A 17,523-nucleotide genomic window follows, 5' to 3' on the forward strand; every position below is an offset into this window, starting at 1 on the left:
TGATAGATGTGGAAGCAAAACTCTACGCATCCTGCCTACTACAACAACTAGCAGAATGGATTCATGACAGACAGTTAATTCCACAATGCCAGACAGGTTTCAGAGCTGGTATGGGTGCTTCCACCAACCTGGCAACCCTGCCCCTGCTGGGAAACAAAGCCAGGCTTAAGAAAAAAAGGCTACTAGCGTGCTTTATTGATCTAAAGGCAGCTTTTGATTGCGAACCAAGAACCTGCCTATGGGAGAAATTGAAAGGGTGGGGCTTACCATGCAGCCTCCTTGGCGCAATGATGGACTTGTACACAGGTACTTGGGTGCAAGTAAAAATTGGAGAGGGCAGCCACCTCACCAACAGAATATTAACAGCAAAAGGACTCAAACAAGGATGTGTATTGGCTCCCACGCTGTTTAACTTATATCTTGCAGACCTAGCCGAGGCTCTAGCTCCCATAAATAGCCACCCGCCAGTATTGGCCAAGAAAGGAATTGCATGGCTACAGTACGCAGACGACATAGTTCTACTCAGCCAAACACCTGTTGGGCTACAACATAGCATCGATGCATTTTACACATACATAACAATGCAAGGCCTAGAATTGAATTTGAGTAAAACTAAGGTTGTCCGCCTAGTTGACAGGAAGTTTAAATCTGTTTCATGGTTCATAAACGGATACCGGGTGGAGGTTGCACCCACATATAAGTACTTGGGATTCACTATGGACCGCCTCCTGACTTTCAAGCCGCAGCTTGCTGTCGCTCAAGCAAAAGCCCTCTCATTGACCTATGGTTTTAAAGTTCTAAAACAAAAACTGAGCTGCCCTTCATACTTCCACCTGCTTTCTGTCATGGCAGCGCGGCTAATGCCCACCATCACTTATGGCGCCGAAATTATGCTGGGGAAGGAGGCAGTTTTTTTCAATCAAGTCCAGATGAAGGCCTCCAAAACAGTTTTTCGGATACCACGACCAGCATCTCCAGCTCAGGTTCGTTTAGAATTGGGTCTGAAAAACTATGAATTTCAGAGTAGATGTGCCTTCATTAAACAATGCTGGAGGTTGCGTGCAGCTGAGACTGGTACTCTAAACAACCTATATTGGATGGAAATTGAGGAGCAACAGCGACACAATGATAAAAGCACCTGGGGTCATCACTTAAATAACTGCATTAAAGCACTAGGTTTGCTAGAAGCCTGGGACCAGAACCCAGACAAAAAGGAGTTTTTTCGGAAGGCAAACACTGTCACTAAGAAGAAATCTTTAAATTCTGATAAACAAAAACTGGCAAGCAGACAGCACGTCTGGACTATAATAACATTGTACAAAACTTTACGGGCACAGGAATACCTAGCAGCAACCTTCAACCAGTCGCTGAAACATCGGTTCAAGCTTTTCCGCTTTGGGTTGATGGAAACAAAGGATATGGTCCCTTCATGGAGACAGCAGGATCTGACACATTCCTGTCGACTGTGTGGGTACAGACAAGAGTCACTAGAACACATTTTTTGTGCGTGCCCGGCTTTGCTAGCCCTCAGGATATTATATCTAACAAACATTTTTAAGACACTGAACATACGCTCATGCAGACCGGCCATTATAAGCTGGCTCAGCGGACTTTCAATCCCGTTTTCCTGTTGAAGGACCAAATTCATGGTACAGGCTCAGAAAGAATTTGTGAATAAAGTTGAAGCCAAGTGTGCAAGGGCCATTATTTTATGATTAGTAAAGCTCCGAAAGTTTAATACCAGCCAGGAAACAGCCCTAGGTACTACTTAGGATTCTCACTCAGCTTCACTCATTCACTATTATAGTGTTTGTAAGGGAGTAAGAAAGTCCTAAAGTTAAGTTTTAGACCAAGGTTGGAATTAAGTGGAGAACATTTTAGCTATGCACAACTCTTTACCATGATATGTTTTAGTTTCAAATAAGCTTTTATGTTTTTATTATGGGTTTCTATTAACATAATGAGTAGGCAAAGTATCTTTATTATTATTATGTATTTTGGATTTGCGATGGTTTTAATTAACCGAGTCAAGAAACTTAAACTTGAACTTGTTTTATGCTGTCAGCTATATAAAGCATGCTCAATCCACATCCCTTCTACAAACAAGAAATTCAAGCCCAAGTTCAATATCAGGTCGAATATTTTAACAGTTCTTGTGGACATCAAGTTTCACTTCCCATACCAATTTTTGATAATCCAATATTTTGAGTCTCTCTTCTGAACTAAGGATCTTCTTTGAACCTACCTAAGAACCTCTGCTGCCCCTTCTGTGATGGTTGATTAACAAGATTGAGGACTCATGCATTCTAGTTACCAGGGTTCCATGCTGCAGTTCTTAAAGGACTTAAAGTGTAATGGTTCTAACAACAGTATTTAGTTGTCGTAGAACGACGTCTTCTGATTTGACAAATAGACAGGAACATGGATGGGGGCACAAGGGATCTTGAAGATGGCATCCTGGTATGATTTCTAGTCTCTTACTGCTTATAGTCACTTCCACTCCTTCCTTTTGCACCAATTGGATTGTCTTCTGCTCTTGTCCCTCTCGGCACTCCTACCCTTTCAGGTAGTCCACAGGGAATGGACTTAAATCACAGCACCTTGGATCAAAGGGCCAGACTGGAGTAAAGGCCTTTTGCTACCCTCTTTGAGAAGTAGTCTGCTGACCTGATTAAGCTGGGAACAGGCATAATCTCTCAGCAGGACAGTCATTAGGATAGTATGGAAGGGTTTACCAATTCAGAGTAGCCAAGCAATGGGAAAGTTACCCAAATCCAGCTTGTGGACACAGTCTGGGTTTTGGGTGCTCAGTGCCATTAGAGAATGACTGCTCTTGCTGCAGGAGCCATTCTTTTGCGTGTGCTGCGAACCATCAGAAACCTTATGGTCAGTGGATCCAGCACCAAATCATTCAGGATGTTGTAACTGCAGAAAATACCACACCAGGACCAAGAGTAGGTGTTTCTGACATGAGCCAGCAAAATCAGTCAAACAAGGTGTTACGATATATAGATTTTGATATTTAGTATGACTCTTAATTAGGTGTCTATTTTAACTTTTTCTGTTTTGCCCTCTACAAGGTAGGAAGACGCTCAAAATTGAGCCCATCGCTCACAGCATGGGGTATCGTTTTCAATTGGCCGTGAAAATCCTTACTCATTTATTTTTTACCTCTACTCAAAAATTGTGTTCTTCTCATTGGCTTTGCAATATACACCGGCTTTAGGCTAGGGTTACATTTCCTCACTACTCATTTCACTTCAGTAAAATTTCACAGTGGTTTGAAACCAGATCTAAATCTCTGACAGCACAAGGGAAGATAGGCTTTTAAGTGAATATCAGGGTACTCTACGGACAGAGCCAACCAGAGAATCTCGGTCCCCGTGCAGTCACTGGAAGGCAGAGTACTGTCAGGATTATCTCTTAGTAGCCCTGGAAGGGTTCCCCTCTAAACTCTCACGCAGGAGTTTGGGGTGGCACTGGTGGAATCTGTTTTAGAAGCATTTTACACAGTAGCATATGTGCACAGGGGGAGTCCTCTTGGATTTGTCTCTTTTGTAATGAATGCACAGGTGCTGAAAGCGCCACCTTTGAAAGAGCGCACCGATTTCACTCTGTAGCCATGATTAGCAACACATTTACTTTGATATTGACTCCTGTACTGTTTTTTTTAATCCTATCCTTTGTTCCTCTACCCTGGTTTATGGCTTTGGCCTGTGAGTCAACCTTAATGGTATCCTCTTCTGGACTCTGACCTACCTTTGCCTGTTGATTCTACTGTGACAGCAATCTTCTTCAACCTGATATGCATAACAATTCCAAAACAATTTTGTAATACTAGAACTGTATTTGTTCTTGACTCTCTCTCACCTCTTAGGTTTGATGCTGCAACAGATGTTTTATCTTATGACATTGACAGTACATATGTTGATTCCCTGATATGTTTTGAGACAAAGGCAGTTGCTGCAGGCATTCCTCATTGAAAAGGCTAAAGAACATATTAGTGCCATTAGCGATGTGATTAGTGATGCCAGTAAATTTGCAGGAATGCCCAATAACGTTTGCACAGGGTTCAGCTGAAAGCAATTCCTTTTCCAGTTACAAAAATAGTCTCTGCCCTTCTGGGCACCTATATATGGTGTATGGTGGGTGATGGTTACATCTTCCACTGTTGCTGCTCTCTTCTAAAAATATTTCTCCAGTTCCCTCCAAATTACACTGGTTCTCTTGTAACAGATAGGAATGGCTACTGGCAGATAGAATTTAAATCGAGCACATTGATACTTATGTTCCAAAGAAGACTGATAATATTTGAGGAGTTTTCAACTTCCTTCGAATTGGATTTTATTTCTTTGTTCTCTTTTCTCCTGACCGAGGTACTGACACTTTGACTGAAGTATTCATTATGCAGTATCCTGGCTATTAAATTAGCACCAACAATGTCCCCACTAAGAATGACTCATCTACTCATCCAAATATATGAAAATCTTGGATTTGTGTACATACTCCAGCAGATTTTCTACCAGCAGTACATCTACTGGTTGAGATCTAATGTCTAAAACAACTTTCAGTTTTTAGGTTGAGCAAAGAAGCACACGAGCGCTGCTTTTCTGACATGTTGGTATGTATCTGGGCTTTTAACCACACTCACTATCACTTGTTCATGGGCTAGCCTTTCAAATACCCTTTTTTTCGTTGGTAAATGCTTTACATTTGTCCCTCATTAGGGCAGTTTTGTTACCGCCTTGGCCATCACCTCTGTTACATGGCTAATTGCACTTTTGCCGATATGTTTGACTGCAAGCGAACTTCTTTTTCCTTTTGTGTCTCTTCACGCTGATGCTCATAACGGCTGTCGGCTCACTTATGTGAAACTCTATTACTTTCATTTTTTTTTTAGTTGTTTACTGATCATGTCTTTGGTGTGTGTTGTACTTATTTCTCTTCTGTGTCCTTTCTTCCTCTCACAACAGCCTCGGTTTTGAGGGCACAGGCCAATCAGCCTGTGTTTTTGGAATATTTCATTTTGAGCAGCTCATGTTTTTGTTTTTCACTATGGTGGTACTATGGTACTGCTTAGAAACGGCTCACAAACCAAAATCCTCCCTGGCTATCAGGAGTGGCGGGGCTGAGCCGGCCCTTGGTTTCAATCGCTTTCAGAAACACCTCAGAAGGGGAAAAGAGCTTTAACAAAAACAATCCTCATCTGTCTTTCCAGTGAAGTTTCCGCTGCTTGCCAACAGCCTGTGAATATCGCCTTTCATGTGAACTTATTACATTAGTTGCTAGTTCTGTTCTGCTTAGTTCATGTTCCTAGCACCAGGCACATTAACCTTTTGCGCTATTTCATAATTAGTCCATGCTTTGACAGCTGAACCTAGAAAAAAAACATACTTTTTGTGTATGCTAATAAGGCAATTGTGGGTCTTGTAAGCTAAGAACATACAGCTTATGGCTTCGCTATCAAGGAAAAATAAATCAGCCTTCTGTGTAGATTAACAGCTGGATCTAAAGAAGGGACATTTATTATGTTTGCAGTGCCTAATTTGAGCTAGTGTGTTCTGATGAAGGGCACAAACAATTTTTGTTAAAGGGCTATCAGGTATTTTTTATCCCTCACTGATTTACAATCCGCAAAATAAACAATAATTTATTAGAAATGCAAACTCTAACATATGAAAATGTCCTTCCACTCTAAACTATAAACAAGCTGCCAGCCTGAAAGTTCAAACAGCAAGATGTTATCATGTTGTAGAAAACATTTTGAACACAAGGACATGAATCACTCTTTACTGGTAAACACTGTGAGATACAGCAAATTAACGTAAAAAAGACTGCTGGGAGATGAAAGTTTAACGTGAAAAACAAAAATACAGAGCAGAAATTAGCATGTGTTCATGACAGGGTAGCATCGCCCAGATGAAACAGTGTAAATGACTGGCTGGCTGGCTGGCTTGTTCTGTAGAGAGCATCGATGTTATCAGATGCTACAAATCTTCATGGAGTGAATCACACCTAAACAGTGTAAATTGCAGCCAAACACCATATGGGACACACCAGTAAAACAACACGTAAACATAAATATTAAAAGACACAATTGTATTAATATGCAGGCATTAGCTTTTAAAAAATATTTATTTTCTCTGTGGCAAATGTGTTCCATGGTTCGATTATAGTTTTTAAGTGGAAATCGTGTATTTTGTAAGTGCATATTTGCCTTCAGTAAACACAACGTTAGCATGTTCCAATTAAGATTCGCCCAATTTTTTGCTGCAGATAGAGGAAGAAGGTACATGAAAGTGCTTTAGTTTTATGCAGGGCCACCTGAATTATATGGCAGGAAAAGATGAAATTATGAGGCAGGGTTGACCAATTTATGTGGCAAGAAAAGTCCAGTTATGAATGCCAATAGCTCTAACTCAAGAAAATGCAAGACCTATTTTGTTGCAAATGCTTGTTTAACTTTTTTGTCTTCACTGGTAGGTGGTCTCCATTTGGGGAAATACCTTTACCAGAAAAACGCTGAAAATTGCGAGGCACTGGGGAATTTCACAATCATGAGGCAAAAACCACAGACTTATTTTGCTTGACTCTTCCTCCCAACTGATTATTTTGCAAAACAAATGAAGTGTAAACGTTCTTCTCTGCTGTTGTCCATTTTTCCGGCCCATTCACAGCCTTTTGATGGAGGTCATGTTAGCACGTTTTCATGTTTTGTTAAGCGGTTTTAGAACATTTATCAGTGTGTTAACATGGCACTGCTAATAGCAATACAGATTAAACTGAGCTCAAAGTAAAATATGTTCAGATGTGAGGTTTCCATCTACGAATCTTGTGTGAATTGACCTCAAAACAAAACCTTAAGAGTGAAACTGGTTGTGAAAAACTTTGGAAATGTTCATAAATAACCACTGGTTGGATATTTTCCAACTTCTACACGTCCACCAACCTCTTTTGAGATTATTCATATTCCCAATCCTAATGCTAAGCTTTTGACAGAGGAAAATCCTCCATGCTTCTGAATTTTTCACATAGGTAAGCTCCATCCTTTGGATTAAATGTTTCAGATCCTGATTCTGTGAATCGCATTCTTCCAATTTTGCTCATATATGGCATTCACTCCCCACTTATATCGAACATGTATGTGTCAGAAGTATTGTGAATCTGATTAATAGTGGAAGACGAGCTACATTTATTGTCTGGGAGCCTGATTCTCAAAACATTTTATAAGTGTAGATGTGACGTACTGCTGAAGTTTCGGACTGTGTTGCATCTTATTAGAAAAACATTCAAATAGGTTCTAAGAAGGCCTTCAAGTGTTTAATTTTAGGTATCATCATTTGAATTTTGGTTCAAAGCAAATATATCCAAGAAAACAACTGTTCCAACTGTTGTGTAATAATGAAGTTTTGAGGAATCCATCCCAGTTAATTTATTACAGTTGATTTCTTTTTTTTAAAGCTGCTTTTCCATTGGACCCTATTCAAGAAAACTATGTGCGACGCGTGAGAGCCTGTGTCTTCTCGGCTGTGACTCCGACCCCTTTTTCATCAAAACCTAACCTTGTAGCAGTCTCAGAGGTAACATTTGGTTTGTAGGATCACCCACCTTACCAGCATTTTTCATTGGTCTTGTTCAGAAAAAAAGAGAAATGTGAGCATGCTCTCTCTGTATTACCACATAGTAAACCTCAGAGTTTCAAATCAAAAGGAGGACTTTCTTTTTATTTAAAAAGCATCCCATTAAGTCATATGCTTATTATTAAATAACCTACTCAGTAATATGTTTCTTTGGACCTCCGAACCCCTTCTTTTAACCCTTCCATTATCAAGATGTTTGTGAAGTCCTTCTCCTTTGCCTCATACGTTTTCTAGACAAGCTGTATATTGTGTTTGTCATCAAAGGCCTATATGTCACTGTACCTTACCTAGTAAATATAATTAGACTACACAATCAAGATATGCAAAGAATTTAGATTTGTTTTCTAAGGAGTTCCTGTATGTTTTGTAATTTGTTTATTTTTAATACAAGAGCAGACTAATTGTTGAAATAAACTAATGTGTTTGACACATTGTATTGTTAGAGCCCGGAAATATTAAATATATATGGGTTTGGATAGAGGTTGCAGTCTTCACAAAGCATGAAACTAATATTTGCTCACTGTAGCAAGATTTTGCAAATATGAACAGATTACCACTGTGGTGTATGCCTTTTTCGGTGAAGAAAAATCATTATTGAAAATTCGTCCCCTCTGCACGCACCTGTGACATTTGCACCGAAAGGGCTGTAGATAGGAAACTGGAAAGTCGTCAAGGCCCCCTATTGAGCCCCTGTAATCCAAGTTTACAACGGCTTTTGTAGGGGGCACACACTCAAATGTGAGCATTCTCTTATTTGAAAAGGGATGTGTCCTCTTGAAAATTAAGAATACGTTTTTTTTATTTACCTGTTAACTTGTTTCTGTCATGAAGCATTCACACAGGCATACGGTTCCAATCACCCTTAAACAAGTGTATACTGAACCTCTTTTTTTACATTTATCTTTTTTGGAATTTTCCTCAAATCTATGTCTCATCATCAGCCCTCTAGTCTAAAATCTCATAACTGACCCAACCACCACCAGAAACTAGAGGTCAGTGGTCAACCTTCCCACAACATTTTATTTCCTTGAAAACCTCACCTTGGCCATAGCAGTCAGTCTTCATTCCTGATTCCGTCAGCCAAGCTTCCACTATCTTCACTGCCACAAAATTCAAAATTTGGGATGATACTTTCACAGTAGGCGATGTTGATGAGGTAGGCCTACTAGTACTATTAGATCTAAATTTGACCTCTGATTAGGGGTCAATTTACTGGAAAAACGATTGATCAACCCGATTGTAAGAAATTAGAGTATTTGTTAAAGGGGGTGAGAACCTATTTCACAGAATAATCCCAGTTCATGTCAGGGTGAACCACCAAAGACCATAAATCTGTGCTTACACCTCTCAAAAAGGCACAATAGCAGCCAGGCGTAATTTAGAGGCATTGTGTAACATATTTATGCAGTACTCAAACAGCAATAAAATGAAAACACAAGAAAAATCCCACACCAATTTAGAAGAACAAATTTTAATACATAAAATGACATCAAAATGACAGAAACGCAATAATTAAAATCAGAATTATGAGTTTTTGTTTGCTAAATGTTCTTATTGATTTATTTAGTAATCAACAACATACAGCAATGTTGACAAGTAATAATGATCCCAGCCAACCAACATGAACTAACAGTGGGTTTAATTTCAGTCAACCAGTATGACCACAGTGTCAAGAAAAAGGAGAGAAAGATTCTTACAGCAGAATAACCAAATATAACATAACAGCTTAGGCCATGCATGTAAAGCCTCTGTCCAAGAGAATGACTTAGCCCAGGAGGAAAGGGAAGGGGGATGGAGAAAGGGCAGTACTCTGGGAGGAATCTATTTCACAGATTCAAACCCTAGGATTAGACTTGTCTGCCCAACTAAGCAAGGACAAGCCTACTCCAGACATGTACCGGATGTGTGATCCCAGAACCTGGAGAAATGCATGTAATTTATCCACTGCCACATTTCAGATGAGCCAGGGGGCAGGTGGTATTGCCTTAGGTAATCGGAGAATTATTGCTCTCCAGGAAAAATTCCCAAACTGCGTCAAAGACAGGAGTTTGCCATTGGGCTTATATGCAGTGTGTTTCTCTGGAGCTCGATCAATCCCTGTAAACGTAGTAGTCTGGCGGCAGTGACAAAAGCAGAGCTTTACCACACAAGTGCTGTACCTAGCCATTGATCCTAATGAGATGTCAGAACTGGTAGCTCTGCTACATCTTTGATGGAGGCTAACTGTGGGGAAGACCTTATCGGTATGGAGCCATCTCCTGATGTGTGCACAGACTGCTGCCCACCACCCAGTGAGTCCAGGGCAAGACCATAGGATGTGATAGAGATTTCAGCCGTCAGCATTACATTTCAAGCAACTGTCATGGGCCAAAAGCGTGGCACTTTCAAGACTCCATGGGGACCAATACCAGTCATTCAAATTTTTAAAGTAAAAAAACTGTAGTCAAGATTCTCGGAGCACCCTATTGTGATGTGCTAGCAACAGCACCGAATCTTCTAGCTTGTAAGCCTTTCTCCGGTGAATCGGCCAGGCTAGTCTGTTCGCCCTAAGGGTGGAACCAAAGTGTAGGGTTTTGATGAGGACACCATAGAAGCTGGAGATCACAGCCCTGCAGTGGTCGAAGAAGGTACTGTGGGAGTTTGACTGGAGCTCATGTTTAGACCGCACATAAAGAATGTGTTAGTTGACGGGATTGTTACTGATCTGTGGCCTGGAGATTGAATTCCTGTTGTAGCACTATGGAAGGTTTGAGCTGGCGTGCAGCATACATCTGATATACTTGTTGCAAGCATTTCTCATGCCAGAAACCCCAGAATACCACTTTTCCTCCTTTGTGGATGGCTGCATTGTGCCACATTGGGGCATTTGAGTCTATCAGTGGGGCGACACCCTTGAGCCTATCAGCCTAACTCCAAGCTGCTACTGTTGTCTGCAGGATCAGGTTTTAGGCTATAAGCTGATCAGTAGTAGTAAGACATGGTAAAAAGAATAGATGTGGGCGGTAAAGAAGATGGCGTTTGAGACGCACTCAGAACGGTGCCTTCCGCTCAGGACCCATGTATGTCGCTAAATGTGGCAGATGAAAGGAAAAGCTATATGAGAACGCAGGAGTCTTAGTCTGCCAGCTGTAGCATCTCTGTATCACGCAAATTACTTTATATTGTTAAGGTATTTTTACAAAGCGTGCAAACAAGTAATATATTTCCTTAAGCTATAATAAAGTAATTTTCACACTCCAGTGTTGTCTCGGAGCCATAAGAGTGGAAACATAAACCTTTTGAAAACACCTCATGCTTGATGATGAATTAAAACATCCTCTAAATTATAAAACAGTTATCCAACAAACCTACATTTTAGCCACCATTCAATCTTACTGAGTATGAAATTAAGACATACGTGTTTTTAAGAACTAACATTTGCTGCTGTGTCACATTTGCTTATTTGTTAGTTACCCGTTTTAAAATTGCAGGATGTTTTATGCATCATCAAACATGCTGTGTTTTCAGAAGTTTTATGTTTCACCCTTACTTCCATTTACCTCTACCCACCCCAAAACCCTCAAATCCCCTCTACCTCTCTTTACCACTACCCATCCTTGAACCCTAAAATCATGCTTTCCTCCCTAGCTCTACCCATCCCTAAATCCTAAAATCACCCTAACTTCACATTTACCTCTACCTGCCTCGAAGCCCTAAACTCTCCCTTACCTAATTTTACCTCTACCCACCCTTAAACCCTAAAATCACCCTAGCCTCACTTTACGTCTAGGCACCCTGACCCCTAAAATCATACTTACCTCACTTTACCTCTACCCACGGCGAACCCTAAAATAACCCTTACCTCACTTTACTTCTACCCATCCCAAAACCTAAAATCACCTTTATGTCACTTTACCTCTACCCATTCCTAAACCTTAAAATCACCCTTACCGCACTTTACCTGTACCCACCCAAACCCTAAAATGACCATTACCGCCCTTTACCTCTGTCCACCCTAAACCCTAATATCTCCATTACCTGCCTTTAACTCTACCCATTCCTAAACCCCAAAATCACCCATACCTGTCTTTATCTCTGCCCATCTCTTAACCCCAAAATCACCCTTACCTCCTTTATCTATCAATCTCCTAACACTAAAATCACCCTCACCTCCCTAACCCTCACCTCTACCCACTCCTAAACACTAAAATCATCCTCATTATCCTTTAGTTCTGCCCACCAAAACCCTAAAATGATCCTTACTTCATTTACCTCTACCCATTCCAAAATCCTAAAATCACCATAATTTCCCTTTATCTCGTCCAATTCCTAAATTATAAATCACCCTTACATCCCTTTACCCCTACCTATCCCTAACCCTAAAATCATTCTTACCTCCCTTTACATCTACCATCCTAAAATCACTTTAAAAACATTACATAAAAAGCATAAATTCGTATTAAAGTACTGCGTGGTAAGTGTACAAATACTTACCTGTGTGGTAAAGACTGCATGGTAAAGGTCCTGCATGGTAAATGCTACGTGGTAAATAATGTTTCCTCTCAGGCATGACACTTCCCCACTCCATCCTTAAACACTCTCCTGCCTTCACCCTAGCTTCCCTAAATGTTTTGGGGGCACTGTTGTTTCTTTCATGCCCTTTGGTAATTTTTGGAGGGCACCTGCATCTCTTTGACGCTTTAGCCCATCCCTAACCCCACACACTATGGGGGTTATTCTAACTTTAGAGGAGTGTTAATCCGTCCCAAAAGTGACGGTAAAGTGACGGATATACCACCAGCCGTATTACGAGTTCCATAGGATATAATTGACTCGTAATACGGCTGGTGGTAAATCCGTCACTTTTCCGTCACTTTTGGGACGGATTAACACCTCCTCCAAAGTTAGAATAACCCCCTATATGTTAGGTCTTGCCTGAGACAGCACTTACTCCTTAGCTTGTGAGACATTATGTTTACTTACAGGAAGCTTAGGGCCAGATGTAGTAAGGTCCAAATCGCAAATTCGGATGCAGAACGGTGTCTCAGACACCGTCTGCGACTCGCTATGGGGTCGCAAAGACCCACCTCATTAATATTAATGAGGTGGGTCGCTTTTTGCGACCCCATAGCGAGTCCCTGCACTCACAGGGATGGTGGCCTGCTGAAGTCAGCAGACCTCCATGTCTGTGACTGCTTTTTCAATAAAGCAGTTTTTTTTTTCATTTTGCAGCCCGTTTTCCTTAAAGGAAAACGAGTTGCAAAATGAAAAAAATTACGAAACCATTTGGTTTTGTTTTTTCAGTGTAGGCAGTGGTCCATTGGACCACTGCCTGCTCTGAAAAAACCTTTATGCCCACATTCACAAAGGGGAAGGGGTCCCATGGGGACCCCTTCCCTTTTGCGAATTAGTTACCACCCGTGTGACACGGGTGGTAACTGCGAATTGCGATGCGAGTCGCAAATAGGAAGGGAACACCCCTTCCTATTTGCAAGTCGCATTCACAAATTGCAAGTCGGTACCGACTCGCAATTTGTGAATGAGCATCGCGTTAGGCTGTTTGCAAACGGCTTCCTACATCTGGCCCTTAAAGCCCACCTGTTGCTTAACATTAGTTTGCTTATCGTCTCTCTCATGTCATTGCTTCTCTTTTATCAGCAAGTGCCAGCTTCACTTCCTCTTCATTTGTTTGTTCCTACCATGGAGCATGGCCCAAGTATTGCTTCCCTTGCCTAGTGTACTTCCGCTGGTTGCTGCTTCCAGAGTAATTTGTTTTTCCTTTTACTTGCACCCTCTACCCCCCACCTACTGCAGTGTTGCTTTCCTATCCACCCATTCCCCTACTTTGTTAGTGCTTGCCTGCCCCGGCCCCTCCCCATTTATTGCTTGCCCTGTCTGCACCCTCACACTTACCCCTTTGTTGCTTGCCTCCTCCCGTCCTGCCGCAAAAAAAGAGCCCAAAGGTTACACCAGCGGGTTTTGCAAAATGCAGACAGTGCTGTGCTCCCTTCTGTGCATGGGCTTTTTGGCACTGTCTTAATGTGGGTCCAACATTGTGACGTTTTCCTTCAGTATCCGTTATATGTATTTGTGGGTTCCACACATCGCAGCCAGGCCCATGACCCTTTTTGCTTTTGACAACTTCATTCTGTTTTAAGTAGATTGCAGCCTTGCACCCGTTTATACAATATGGTTAGCATTTATTTTTGTTAATATTACTTAATTTGTGATTTTCTCAGGACCCCAGCCTTTGTCTCACATTTTCTGCCCCCATTCAGAAAAGAAATCGATGAACAAATGTGTATTCTAATTTCTTCTTTGCTGACAAGGTGTTATTGTAATTTGTTCCTGAAAAAGTTTTTCTTTGTGAAGGCAGAGAATAATCCCGTGCTAAGAAAATGGATCACTGCATCTCATGGTCAGGGCCGGCTAGGTCATGGGTTCTAGCAGCCGCACTTCAGTATAACAGTGCTAGAAGACATTGACAAATCCAATAGCTCCTGTTATAGCAAGACGTATTGGCTTTGCCAGTGCCTGTTCTTTAAAAGACAGGCCAAGCCACAGTACTGCAAATGTCACCACAGACAGTGCTTTCTCTGTATCATGCTGCAGAAGAGGTTTGGTTCTCCTTTGAAGTGTTCTTCTTAGGCTGCTCCAGAGATAGTCTTTGTGTAAATTGATAATTCACGCAACCTGTAACGTTGCAGTGGTCTAGAGGATGCTTAGTAGCAGTCAGACTGTTCGTCTGATTCTAGTGCCTATCACACGTACATGATTATAGCATTACCTCACTTGCAGATAATGTTTTTACTTTCTATAGTTTTGCATCCTCTGATGCATGGTATCTCATAAAGGCTTGTTTATAGACCTGGACTTAAATCTTTCACTTGTCTCCCCTTTTTTCTTTAAAATGCCCCTCTTCTTACTTTCCTTTCTTTGCATGCCTCCAGCCTCTTGAGCCCACAATTGTTTGCTGTATTTTTGTATTTCTGCAAGTAGACCATTCCTCTTTTTCAAGTGTCACAACCTCTCCATCAAAAGCCATATCCCTACCTACCTACCTACCTAATAATATCTAATTTCCTCTAGCGGATCTATTATTCACAACAACCGTATGCATGAACTCACACCCCCACCACTAACTGATCACACCTTCACTTTTATTAATTTATTCTAGCACAAAGTAGCTGGAGTAAATGCCTGGAACAGTATTTTATTTAATACACCTATTGCATCATTTCCTAATATGTATAGACCCATGGTTTGCTACATTTATTGCAGTGCATTTCTCATGGAACATTTTGGCTCACACTTATTCAGTTTGTCACATGGGTCCTTATGTGCAAAACTTCAGTATGCAATTCCTAAATAGCGAATCCTAAGAAATTGCCATTTAGGAAATGCAAATTGGAATGTACTAAAATTGTGATTTCGTAATAGCAGTTCCTACGCAATCACTACTAGGAAATCACAAATTTGGAAATGCAAAACCTTCCCTACTTATGGGACTAAGGGCTCCTTTAAATCTAAGAAGAAAAAGTGGTGCTCTTGTAAAATGTTCTTTTGTCGACTATGGTGAGTGTGTGCTTCAAGGCACTGCAAAAAGTGCATTTTGGGTGCATTTATTTCATTTGCACATGGTTACCATTGGATTGGGTTTGATGGTAATAGCATTAAATAAATGCCCATTTCGCATGTAGGAAATGCTATGTACGTGGTGTCTGAAAATTGCAAATAGGAAATCCCTATTTGCTATTTCCTATTTTGGTAATCTCAAAATGGGATTTCTACAGGCAACGCCACAGAGCCCTTTGTATATTGGACAAGGCTGTTTTGCAATTCTTATTGGCCCAAATTGCTATTTGGTTCATTAAGAAATACGAAAAGCTTTTGTACATATGGGCCTAAGGTGGTGGTTCTTAGCCTTTTGACACCTGAGGACCCCCACTGAACCACTGTTGAAAGCGGGGGAACCCCCATGCAATTTGTACAATTTAAATTTCAAACATTAAAACAGTAATTCACAAAAAATACATAAACAAGTTCACACCAAACAAAAACTCGAATTACTAGATATAATTATTTTATATTGAAAAACTATGAAAACATTGAAAATCTTTAATGTCAAGGTTGGCGCTGCAACTCGACAACTGACTTTTCAATGTTTTGTTTTATTTAGGGAAAGCTGAATCCTCAGGCCACATTCTACATTCCCAAGCGATTTCGGTTTTTATTTTTCAGGTACATAAGATCTGAAAAAGCTTTTCACTTAAATATGTGGCAGGGAAAAGAAGTAAATCCATAGGGGCCTCATCTCTCCATAGCCTCTCAGTCACATGTATTTAATTTGTTTTGTAGCACGTCTCATACCAGTGTAGGGTGTCAGAGCACTTTTTAGGGGACTACAAGGTGTCGGATTCACATGTCATCTAGGTATAGAATTCACATATCATCCATGCTGGTAGGCATTTTCTAAGCGTGCTTGGTCTGGAAATGTACAAACTCTGGATTCAGAACATAACACAGTGGTTAGTGTTGACTTTAATAATAAGAATGTATTTCTATGCAAGAAAAGCTTTTTTAGCACCACAAGGATAATGAAAGACTGGGTAAAAACATAGCTTTCTAATTTCTGCCATGCAGTTTGCATGCAGCTCTTTGATGGCAGTTAATAGCTGACTGTGCTAGACTACGATTGTAATTTATGAACTGCACAGTAACAAAATTACCTCTGTGACAAAAGCAGTAACCCACTGTGTTATTCACATAAAATACTGTTCTTTGCATGATACATGTTCTGTGCAGCAGGCATATTAACCATCTGCGCTACCTTAGATGAGTCAAAACTGCCACTAGACAAACTCCCATCTCTCTCCAGCTGTCACCAGAGTCATCTTGACATTTCCATTTTTGCAAGATAGCTGCAGGATGTACAAGGAACTTTGCAGTGCTTTTAAAACTGCTGCACAAATGTAGCATTAAATATAAAAACGCGCAGCAAGAGGCGCCAGCTTGAGAAGTGCCTTCCTGCCGGCCCAGGCCTGCTGACCCCTTGGGTTCCGTGGACCACAGGTTGGGAACCGCCAGCCCAAGGCCTTTAAGGTGGTATAATGTATCTCAGAAGTAATACAGCAATAAATAGCATTATATACTGAGATGACTGGGTGTTATAAAGAGTATGTATATGAAAATAGAAAAGTCTGTTATGTTTTAGGGAGCTTAGTCTGGCTCATTTATTAATAAAATACCACTTTAACTTAGGTTCAGACTTAACCTGGTAGCTTTTCAGTCAACATTACTACTACGGCTCATACACAACTATACTTTTTTCTACATTCCACTCTGTTTTGCCCTTTGTCTGTAATTTTTGACATATAGCCTGTTATGAGGCATGGACTATTTGTGATGCTATGTAGATGATATGATGTTGAAATTCAAGCATTAGCATTTTAGATTTCACAAGAAGTGGTTGCTTCTCAGGTCCCTTGATTATAGATGCTGCTTATTCCATATGTCCTTTTAACATCTGATAAGGTGTTCTTCCTCCTCACCATATGTAGTCCTACAGGTTTTAAGCATGCTGCTAATAACATGCTGGTGACAAGTTAGAATGAGCAGAGCCAGCCAGCATGGAATCATGTTGTAGGGCTACATACATTTGTGAAATCGATCTACATGCAGTTATCTTTTTCTCTCAAACTCTCTGTTTATCCCCCTTTGATGCGTGCTCTCCTTTTTAAGTCACAGCCTACCAGACAGCACAGCTGTCTGGTTTGCTAAAGACGTCTTGGGGACTTTCAGATAGTTGACCTAGGAATGCATTCTACCTATTAATTACAATTGACTTTGTGGTTTGTAACTCATACTTTCTGGCTTTCCATTTTCTGGCTTTATGTGCTTTAGG

General features: G+C 40.7%; 1 protein-coding gene across 1 annotated transcript in view; it reads left to right on the top strand.

Annotated features, from left to right (window-relative positions):
* The window catches only part of LOC138262453 (protein adenylyltransferase SelO-like), a gene marked incomplete at its 5' end in the record, with an annotated part of 306,692 nt that overhangs the window by 34,219 nt on the left and 254,950 nt on the right, over nt 1–17,523 (top strand). The window contains one exon of the mRNA XM_069212347.1: nt 7,462–7,580. Coding sequence (XP_069068448.1) covers nt 7,462–7,580 — 119 coding nt within the window. The remainder of the gene's footprint in view (nt 1–7,461; nt 7,581–17,523) is intronic.

This window comes from Pleurodeles waltl, chromosome 10 (genome assembly GCF_031143425.1).
Source record: "Pleurodeles waltl isolate 20211129_DDA chromosome 10, aPleWal1.hap1.20221129, whole genome shotgun sequence".
Classification (NCBI taxonomy): Eukaryota; Metazoa; Chordata; class Amphibia; order Caudata; family Salamandridae; genus Pleurodeles; species Pleurodeles waltl.